General features: G+C 44.0%; 1 protein-coding gene across 4 annotated transcripts in view; it reads left to right on the top strand.

Annotated features, from left to right (window-relative positions):
• The window catches only part of ASH1L (ASH1 like histone lysine methyltransferase), a 108,520-nt gene extending 99,907 nt beyond the window's left edge, over positions 1 to 8,613 (top strand). For 3 of the 4 annotated variants that reach the window (XM_019528093.1, XM_019528098.1, XM_019528084.1), the window contains 6 exons: positions 2,469 to 2,607; positions 2,870 to 3,042; positions 3,816 to 3,982; positions 4,325 to 4,365; positions 5,185 to 5,486; positions 6,317 to 8,613. In XM_019528093.1, coding sequence (XP_019383638.1) covers positions 2,469 to 2,607; positions 2,870 to 3,042; positions 3,816 to 3,982; positions 4,325 to 4,365; positions 5,185 to 5,486; positions 6,317 to 6,408 — 914 coding nt within the window. In that variant the 3' untranslated portion in view covers positions 6,409 to 8,613. Of the gene's footprint in view, positions 1 to 2,468; positions 2,608 to 2,869; positions 3,043 to 3,815; positions 3,983 to 4,324; positions 4,366 to 5,184; positions 5,487 to 6,316 lie in introns of those variants that run through there. The other variant, XM_019528107.1, reaches the window with a different exon arrangement.
• The last annotated feature ends 2,235 nt before the right edge of the window (positions 8,614 to 10,848 follow it).

Here is a 10,848-nt window from a genome sequence, read left to right as displayed (position 1 = left end):
CTGGCAGTGTTCTCTCTAATACACCAGCAGGAACAGCTGCAATTCCCCCTCCCTGCTTTTCAGATTCTTTCAGATGCACCCAGCCCTTCTTTCCTCTTTCAGAGTAGAAGAGAAAATAAACTGGGCAGCTCTTAGTCTTTCTTCATATGGAAAGAGTGTGTTGCAGGCCCTTTAATAGGAAAGAGGAGTGTTCTTGAAAAATAGTGCCTGATCCAAGGGATGTCTATGCAGCAAAATTAAGGTTTGATTTATAGCAAAGGTACATATCACCCAGGCTTACTTTTAATCTGGCGTGGAGAACTATAGTGGTGAAGATGCAGCAGCATAGGCAGGTCACTAGAGGACATGCACAGGTCCTGGGGGTACTTGCGCTCTGTTTGCTAGCCTGCATGCAAATCCCTGACACCATGTCCTTACTCCTGTTCGTACTTGTTCAAGCTGGATCAGAGCTAGCATAGGAACTGCTGGTCACAATAATGCAACAACTCCATTTTGCTGTATAAGTGTTTCTTCAGCCTAGCAGAGCAGGGCAGATGTTATAGGCCACAGGGGCAGAGGAACGCTTTTTTTTTTTACCATCAGTCTGTTACAGTACTGCAGTATGTTGCACTTAGTTATTAGAGTGACAGACAGCAACATAAAACTCTGAAACAGAGACTGTATATGTGGTGGAAAAGCTTTTACGAGTCTCCTATTAATGTGTACATATTCAGCCAACGGTGTTTGTTTTACAGTTGTCATTTGAATCCAGATTTCACTAAGGAAACCCAGGGATCATGAGACTTGGAGGGCTTGGCTGAACTTGGCTTCTCAGCCAAGAGCACCCGAGTCTGTTGGCACCTGTTGTGTGAAGCCTTGGAAGTAACCAAGGTAGAGACAGAACTTGCCCTGAACTGAAGGAAAGAAGGCATTAGTTTAAGATGCCCTTAGTCTTCTCAGTCTGTGAGGAGAATTCAAATGGATTATTACTGATTTCTTGGTTTTAAAAAGCCAGTTTCTCTCTGCAATTAAAAGGAGGTTAGCTTTCCAAGACTTTGCATCATAGCACTTAATGGCTTCAGGTGAAGGAGTCAATCATGGGGCCTTCAGAGGTTTTCATTCATTGTGAATGCATTAAAACACAGATGGAAATCGTTTTAAAATATTGCACAATACTTCCTGTAGCATTTGGAATGGTACTTTGAATTTCTTTGGAATTTCCTTCTGACTGTCTCCAAGTACTTTGTGAGTATTACTGATGAAAGCTTATGCAAGGGAGAAAATATGGCATGGGACCACCAGCAATTACTACATATATAACAGAAGTAGTAAGAGGCCTCCAGCTAAGATAAGAGCCTAATTCCTGAGGGCATTGTGCCAATACATGATAATAAAAGGTGGTGGTTTTTCAGCAAAAGAGCTTACCATCGAAATAGACCTGTCATTCACAGCAAGGGAGAAAGCTAGTCTTGTTACGCCCATTTTACAGGTAGGAGCTGAGTGATAAAGTGACTGGCTGAAAGTTGTACAGAGTTCTAAAGGAGTGTGGCTCAGTAAGATGGGGACTGCATTGGGTTCTGATCCCTGTTCCTGTCCCCTGTGAGAGGAACAGGTATTCCACTACTGTCCACCAGGCAGGAGCAGGGACTAGAACACAAGGCAGTGCCCACTAAGCCACATTCCCTTGCTTTCCTGGCACAGAGGATGCATAGCCCATGGCACGGTGGTTAGAGCACTTTGCTGTAGGTTAATGCACCTTCTGGGTGGGGGGGGGTCAAGAACCTAGATCTTCTACTTCCTGGGCACATGTCCTTGCCACTCAGTTGTTGGGTCCCCTCCTACTCAAAGCAGCCAGTAGTCATAGTTCTTCCGGAGCTTGCTTCAGGGATGAACGCAACATAGATGCACCTGCCCGGGTGGAATAGGATCACAACAGAGCAGGTCTGGAGTAGGATTTAAGGGTCTGGGCAGGTGGCTCAGAAGATTGCTTACCTGGCTAAAGCAAACTGTGGAAGTGCTGTGGACTCACCAGCAAGGTTGTTGCATTTGGACTAGTGGTTTTTTGGTCAACTGTTTACTTTTCCAGCAGTGACCTGTTGTCTAGAGAACAGATATTTCCCTCTTAAGGAATAGGGAAAGAGTTAGTTATTCATTTAAAATATCACAGTCTCTTATAATTTGAATAGCGTGTTTTACTAGCCAAAACCTTATTCCAATTACTACTTGGCAATAATGGATCTTTTTTTATAATGTGCCTTCACTTGTGACTTGAGACATATAATTCAAGTTATGTTTAGTTCTCAGAATCTTGATGAAGGCAACCAACTGCTGACTTTCTGGCTCTGCATCACTTATGTTTTAGTCTTTTAAAATTAAATGTTTGGCAGCTGTCATGTTAGCTTTAACAAAGCCAGCTTCCTCTGTATTTTTGGTCCATCGTGTCTTATAATTAGTTCCTTACAGGTTGCATGTATTGTGCCTTTTGCCAGGTGATTGTGTATATCTGATGAGAGACAGCCGAAGAACTCCAGATGGGCACCCTGTCCGGCAGTCCTACCGGCTGCTATCCCACATCAACAGGGAGAAACTTGATATCTTCCGCATTGAAAAACTCTGGAAAAATGAGAAGTAAGTTCAAGTCATTTTCTGTGTTCTAAGGATTCCTTTTATCTGCTAAAAACAGAATAGCTTGTAGAAGTTTATTATAGACAGTGCAAGGTAAAAGGTTGGGTTTTTTTTAAAGTAGTTAGACTATAAGTATTATTTGCATTTAGTAAAAAGGGTGAACTAGAAAAAAGGCTTGTTTGTGTAATGAATACAGGGCTTTAAAAGCAGTCTGAATCACTGTCATGAGACTCGTCTGTCATTTTTTCCTCTTACCTGCCAACAGAGAGGAGCGGTTTGCTTTTGGTCATCATTACTTCCGTCCACATGAAACGCACCACTCTCCTTCCCGAAAGTTCTATCACAATGAGCTGTTTCGTGTGCCACTGTATGAGATTATCCCCTTGGAGGCTGTGGTGGGGACCTGCTGTGTCCTGGACCTCTATACCTACTGTAAAGGTAAGTAGGCTTTACAGGCTGAGAAATAAAATAAAACGCAGTGGGACATGGCATTCTCCATATGTAGCAAAAAACTCTTGTTCTCCTTATTGCACTTCACGCCAGCTGTCTCCCACACCATCTCCACAATTTTTTTTCTCCCTTTCTCATTAGTTTGTCCATAACTTTTATGTATGCATACGTGTGTGTTGGATGAAAGCAGTAATACTCTACTTTTTGGCTCTGCAGGCCAGATTGGGTCCTGGTTTCCAGGATCAGTTCCTGTACTGTCTCCCCTGTCTCTACGAACTTGGATTGGGCCCCTTGCTCGCCCATTGGGGCCACACCAGCTCTGCCCATCTCAGCACACTAGAATCAGGCCCTGTGCTGCCTCCAGTAGAACCTGTGCACCCTATATACCGCACAGGGCTGTGTTATGCAGCCCGTGGTGCTCCCCACAGGTTCAGAAATTTGGCAGCGGGGGGGCTGCAACTGTTGCTACCATTCTCCCGTTGCCAAATTTCTGGATCCCTGGGGAGCCTCATGGGTGGAAGTTTGACACTCCCCACCCTGGAGTATGCAAGCTTTCTTCTTGCATTGAATTAGAGATTCACTTGTGTATTAATCTCAGTGAAAGAGAACAGGAGTAGCTGAGACTGTAGAACTAAAGTGGTTCTAGTTCCATCTCTTTTCCATAGTGCCTGGTTTCTCTTTGCTCTGGAATACTGTGGGCTTTCTCTAGGATCAGATAAGCATTTTTTTCCAACATGCTTTTTTCCCCACCATAACTTCAGGGCGGCCAAAGGGAGTCAAGGAGCAGGATGTGTATATCTGTGACTATCGCCTTGATAAATCGGCGCACCTCTTCTATAAGATCCACCGAAATCGCTATCCTGTATGCACCAAGCCCTATGCCTTTGACCACTTTCCCAAGAAACTCACGCCCAAGAGAGACTTCTCAGTAAGTGCCTGTTCTAATGACTTTCCAGCTTCTTAGTAGGAGAAAGGACATAATCGTTTTGTAGCAGTGTGTTCTACAGGCTTGAAATTTACCTAGAGACCTAGATGACTTCAGTGTTGAGACATGTAGTAGCAGGAACTGGTACCATGGAGTGACTGGGGCATGTGCTCTATCATTCAAGTGGTAGGTCACAACCCCTTCTACTTGGGCACCATTACCTCCATTGTCTGAGATAAGCTAGCTCTTCTTTCACACTGCACTTCAAGTGGTACTTTATATATACGCTGTTGAGTGCTGAGTACTTCGTGTTTGCTTTAACTGAGACCTTTGTTGTTGTTGTAGCCTCATTATGTTCCAGACAACTACAAGAGAAATGGAGGCAGGTGAGTCCTATCTGCTGGGATGTTCATGGACAAGAGGTTGGATAATGCTTTTTGTTTATGAAACACCCTTGCCCATTCCATGCCTATGTCCCCGAGATGCTGTAGATTCAGTAAATCTAAATAATTGGAAATACCCTCATACTCACACGAACTGATAAAACAAATGGTAGGGAATGTGAGGGAATAGCAAAAAAAATGGAGCTAGGTATGAGTCTCAGAAAACATTGAGAGGGTGGTCTGGTCTGTTGGTTCAGCTTAAAAGTAAGCAGAGATGACTTGAATCGTGTCGTGGGGAAAGCCTAGGGTCCAGTTCAGCAAAAACACAGTAGCCTCCTGAGCTATTCTGCCTGAGGCTGAGATGCCTACCCAGAGAGTTGGGTAGTCACAGCTCCCAGGCATAGAGGGCTGATGGTCTCTGTATCATTATGAGCTTTAAAAACACCCATCAGGCCTTGTGAAAGCTATAGCTATAAGTCCTCAGTGGAGGCAGAGCTCAAGCAATTTGGAACAACAGAGAGTTCTGCGGCCTGAGAAATCTGTTTTAATTCTCAAAAGCTTGTTGCAGAAGCAGCCTCAGGAAGTAGGTAACACTTGCAGCCTTGCAAGGTCAGATGATACTAGGCATGTATCATTTTTTCTCTTAGGTAAGTAGTGGGTCTGGCCTCAGAACTCCCCATACCAATAGAAACCACTGTGATTGGCTGCAAACAACAGAGAATTTGAAAGCCCTTTGCTACTTGGGAGTGCAACTATGAAGAATTTATCTTTCAGTCAACTGCCTGAAAACAAAAGACATTTACATTCTTCCCTCCCTTCTAGGTCATCTTGGAAGACAGACCGCTCAAAATCACAGATCAAAGACCTGAACCAAGATGAGGATCCTCTTCCACTCATTGAGGATGTGCTACTGAACCAAGAACAAACTTCCAGTGAGATGCCTACCCTTGAGGAGCCAGAGAAGGAGGCAATGTCTAGTGAGGGCTGTGAGAGTGATAAAAAAGTGGAAGACAGTAGCTCCGTCACAAGGCAGCTGTGCACTCCTGAGGAAAGGCGGCATATTCAGAGAGAGAGACTTAATCAGATCCTGCTAAACCTCTTAGAAAAAATCCCAGGGAAAAATGGTGAGAGATCAGCCATTTCTCCCTCTAAGTTTGTTTTTAAGGGTCATGCAGAACATGTTAGTAATGCAGATATTTTGGGCTTGGATGTAATGTTTGTCCAGTGGTCTCTGCACAAAAAAAGATTGCCTTTTGAAGCACTTGCAGGAGATTTACAAACTTTACTAAATTTCTGACTTAAGTGATGCAGTGGGTACAGGACTTGTAGGTATCCTCAGAGTGCTTTGTCATTACTTAACTCTCCTTTCTTTCCCCGAAATAGGTAGGTAATTATTATCATTCCTGTTTTATAGCTGAGATAATAGAGGGGCAGATGCGGGAAGATTAAGGGTTTTATCTAGAGCTCAATGAATTTGAAGTGGATTTGAAGAGTCATTTGTTTCAGCAGTCTGAATCAGGTCCTGACTTGATTTCTCTTTAGCCTCAAAGGACAGTGAACTCTTGCTTGGATAGGAGTACCCAGGCTTGCTTTAATCCAGCTACCACGTTACACTAGAATGAAGATGCATGCCTTCATTCCAAAGTGGCCAGAGTCTCTAGAGAGCACGTACTCTGTTGCTGAAGCCTGCATCATGGCATCCTGACAGCCTCTGTTGCCTGTGGTAGCTAGCTAGGTTTAAACAAGCATGCATGCATCTGTCTGGGCTACGGTAACGTGTCCATTTTGCTGCATAGACCTCCCCAGAGAGAATTTGGGTTAACAGCCAGAATCGAAGCTCCTGTCTTCAAAGCGAGCAGATCACATATCTCTGTCATGTAACAGGGGGGTTAATGCACAAGCCTCAGGCAGAGTAATGTCAGCTCTTTACTAAGAACTCTGTCATCTATTGCAGCTATTGATGTCACTTACTTGCTGGAGGAAGGATCAGGAAGAAAACTGAGGCGGCGTACTCTCAGCATCCCAGAGAGCAGCTTCAGGAAGTGATGCCCCAGCAAGAGCCTGTGGTCTGGAGTCCACTACCAGGTCTGCTAGAGACTGACTGGGAAAGCCCCCCCACTTCCTGTGCACTGGCCAAGGAAAAAAGGGCAGAAGAAAACTGACAAATATACAAACAGTTAGCACTTAGGTGTCTGGGCAGGGAGTGGCCCTGCCCTGCTCTGCAGTGCTCGTATGGTGTGTGTGTTGTTGGGCGTGCCTTGTATTGATGTTAGGTACTGAGAAAACCTCGTGGTTATTTGTCCAGGGTGGTCAAATTTAATTTATTTTTGCTCAGTGTCCCCACTCAGAGGGAAAAAAAAAAGCGGGGGGGGTCCTATAGAAGGATGAGGACGGACTGACTGATGAGACTATTTCCCGTCCTCGCCAGCTCACCTGTGATTGTACAAGATACTGTTGACACCACCAGTATGTGAAGTCTATAGTGAGGGTGAAAGCCCAGTGGCTTAAAATAAAGGCTACCCTAAAGGTGTGGCCTCCAATTTGCACAAGTTCAGAGGGGAAAGCAGTGTACCAGAATGTGCAAAATGCTTACCATGGAACGGCCGGTGCGTGGATGCTCCTTTTGGTCTGTAGAGAGGAAACCTCCTTGGTCATGTAGGAGTAGAGCGACAGTTGGCTGTTCAAGGCACTTGTTCCACATCCTGAAAGGGGGTGGGGGGAGGGGGGATTTTTTTCACTTTTTTTCTGCAGAGAAGTTTTATAAAGCAGGTTGAATCCTGACGACACCATTGCTGTTGGTTTTTTTGATAAGCTGTGGTTCTTGTGTGTCCAGTGTGTTGTGCAAATTTAAAACCTGTTAAAAGAAAAAAAGAAACAAAAAAGAAAAAAAAGAAACCCTCACTACATGAACCGTCAAGCAGTATTCAGAGCGCGTCTTTGTTGTGACCTGTAGAATATATCCACTGATAACACTATTCTTGTGTTCTACCTGTACAGCTGAAACGTCCGTCTCTTAAAGAGACAGTGTATTTCACCCCTCCCTCTCTCTGCCCTCATTAAAGTGTTGTACCCAAAAGCTACAGCCAAGGCCCTGACTTTTCACTGCATGAATTGTGATTGCCATAGTTTACCATAAACTAGTGCTGGGCCAGGATCCACTGTATTACAACATGTAACCTTCCCCAATATCCAGTGCCGTGAAGCTATCATCTATCTGTCTCTGGGTCAATCCCAGTTAGTGGCAAAGAGAGGGTGCAGTAGGCTTACACTGCCCCTTTAAAATGGCTTTGCTTTTTTTGTCTTTCAGACATACATATGCATATACAGTCCTGTTTTAGATGTTCTTATAAGAAAACAGTTTTTAATGTGCCAAGTTGTATATATCTGCTGCGTGGATGTAAAGCAATACGGTAGTTACATGTTCCTTTTTAATGGACCAAGCTTGTCCTAATGTACATTCTTGTTATTATTATAATTATTATTTTACTCTTAGTGGAACATGACTCATTCCATTAACTTTTATGTGTTGATTTAAAAAGAAAAAAAAAAGAAAGGAAAAAACCCTTTGAGAAAAAATATTTTATTAAAAAAAAAAAAGAAATAAGAAAATAGTTTGGAATATTTTCTTACTGTAGAGAAGCACTGTACAGTACCAGGAACCCTGAGTATAAAATACTCATGCGTGTAGTAGGAATATCGCATGTCCAAAATCTTGAGTTGTTTCATTTAGTTTAAAACAGAAATCATTGTCTCAAATGGTGTTAAACACTAAAAACTTTTTAAAAAATAAAGTGCGTACAGAAGCGAGACACTAGCTCTGTCATTTTATCTTTCTTTTGTTGAAAGACTAAACAAAATGTTTTTTAGACAATCAAATGTTAGGTAAGTGCAAAGAATTGTTTTTCTTACTGGTGTAGAAATTAATGACTTTTTTTATTTTTCGGTTATTTTATAATAATGAAAAGACCAGTGTGTCACCAGGATCGCTGTTTTAAGACCAGGAAGCACTACATTATTGCAAATAGATACGAACTCTTAGTCTGCATGGGTGTAGGCTGTGTGATTGCTGAAAATAAATGCTGCTAATATATTTCCTTTTTACAAAGCATATCTAAATAGATCATTGTTTTGATGTTAATCTTTGTAAATTATGTATTACCAATTTTAACATTGGATGTAATTGCATAAAAAGCCTGCATCTCAATCCTGAGAGAGTCTAGTATTAAATGGAAAAACTTTTCCTATTGATGACTTGTGGGGTTTTCTTTGATGTCTTTGATTTCACTGTCTTGCCTCTTTTGTATCAACAGTTCCTGTCATGTGTTCACAGAAGCTTTCAACCCTTGTTAAAATAGAATTGTTGCTCCATCTCCTTGGGAATATCCCATTCCATTCATTGCCTGATCATTTTTGGCATTCTGGGCGCACTGCGTTTGCTGCTGCTGTTTTTCTGCAGCCAAACAGATTGTGGTGGGGAGCATGCTGGTGGTTTGCGTGTTCGGTCCGCCTTGGTAGGAGTTGCTGTGAAGATGCAGAAGCCCAGGCAGATCAGCAGCATCCGGCTATGGCATTCACTGTTAGGAAGCTAGGGAGCACAGAGTTGTTTAACTTTGATTGGTTGTGCAGGCAGGTTAGTTCGTCATTAAACCACGTTCATGGGCATGCGATGCCCATGCTCAAAATGAAGGGATATTCCACACCCTGAGAACAGGACCCCAGTTTCTGCTAAATCCAAAGCAGGTATTTTCTGTCGACTGCAGAAAGTGCACACACTGACTGGCACCACATGCAGCATACTTGCGACCACAAACAGTAGCTTGGAGGGTGTGCCAGGTAGTGCATTGTCATTGTGAAGGACTGTGACTCCTATAAGAGGAAGGGGCCATAAAGCAAATGACTTCAGAAGTGCAAGTGGCAGTATGACTTCCTTGCAACTGTTGGCCTGGCCATGCATTACTCCCCTCTCACAGGTCTCTTGGCTCCTTCCTGAAGATTTGGAACACTGTGAGGCTGGAACATGTAACACCACTGGGATGTAGAAACCAGGTGCTTGGGGATATTTGAGGACAATTCTTTCTCAAGCAGGGGTTGGACTAGATGAACTCCTGAGGTTCCTTCCGGCCCTACTTTTTTGATTCCATGACCTCCCTGTGGCTCCTTCAAGCTTGCAGAGTCCTTTCTCTCACACTGCTCCAGCTGTCGGCACTGAGGCAAGGTGTCTGCAGATTGTCCCCTGGATTAGGGCCTTCTGTTCAGAAGGCTGTTTTGCATTTGTTGAGGTGCTTCAGCTGCTCTACTCTTGTTCCAGACCTCCCTTACATTCAGGAATTCCTGTGTTTCCCAGAGAAACGGAGTGGTTTCCAAAAATACATTTGCTGTCCATTTGTGTCTTGCACAGGACAGAATGTTTTTTTGATGATGGTTTTTTAGAAGCAAATGGATAGTGGAGCACAGCTGTCTATGCTGACTTGCTGAACCACCATTTAAATGCTTCTGACCCACTTTAATTGCCTTCCCTTCTCACTACAGACCACACCTCGAGGGCTGTAGTATTAAAAAGTTAATTGAACAGTACCTGGATTGATCTCCTGCCAATCCAGCTCCATTTCAAAGACCAGAGATGGCTATGAAGTTCAGTCAAACCTACCCAAGGCACATTGCAAGCAGAATAATATTCCAGTTCAAATGCAGTATCCCTTTGTCTGACTACGAATTCCAGAGTTGAAACGAAAACGGAACAAGATAAAAGCTCTTTATCTTGCCATGCAGAACACACACCAAATCCAAAAACATGGGCTCGTGTGTTATTAAAGTAATTTAAAAGGTTGGAAAGGGCTGGTCTCAAAATGTCACTTAAGCTATTCTGGCAGGGAGCTGGCCTCTGCGAGTAGAACCTACCCACTTTCCCAGGCCTAAGGATCTGGCTGTTGTAGTCTGTGCAGCCAGATGGTGAGGCTCCCCTTGCATCTAAACAGGAAAAAAATAGTGGTGATGCCAGAGCGTAACTAGTGCATCATCAGCTCCAGCTATGTTTTGGGCCTTGGCATTTCAGATTAGAGAATGCCTTTGCACACCACAGGCTTCACACTGAAGGAAATGCCAGCAGCATCTCTCCAGCAGGGAGCTCTCAGCTCAGTCTCTGGGGCTTAGCACTGCTGGAGAGGAATTTCTGCCTGCAATACTTTCACTTGCAGCAAGCAGGAAATGCATCCCTGACCTGCACCCAGAGCAGGGGGTGGGCCACAAGCCCCCAGACGCTGGAGTTGGAAAGGCTTTGCTCCCAGCCGGAGCCTAGTGCTGATGTTCTTCCACAAGCCACAGACTCGGTGGATGTAAGTAATGCACCTGAGCCTGGCACTGGCCTTGCAACCGCCTTAGATCTGTGCTCATTTGTGCCTCCTGCTGTTCACAAGCGACAAGTGACTGGTTCGTGTCTGAGGTCATTGCTGGCCTATCTCCAGCTACTCACAGGGCTGCGCCGGCCCC

The sequence above is a fragment of the Gavialis gangeticus genome, unplaced genomic scaffold (assembly GCF_001723915.1).
Source record: "Gavialis gangeticus isolate Ggan-Ray unplaced genomic scaffold, GavGan_comp1, whole genome shotgun sequence".
NCBI lineage: Eukaryota > Metazoa > Chordata > Crocodylia > Gavialidae > Gavialis > Gavialis gangeticus.
The sequence above is the reverse complement of the archived record's forward strand: the minus strand, read 5'-3'. Positions and strand labels throughout refer to the sequence as shown.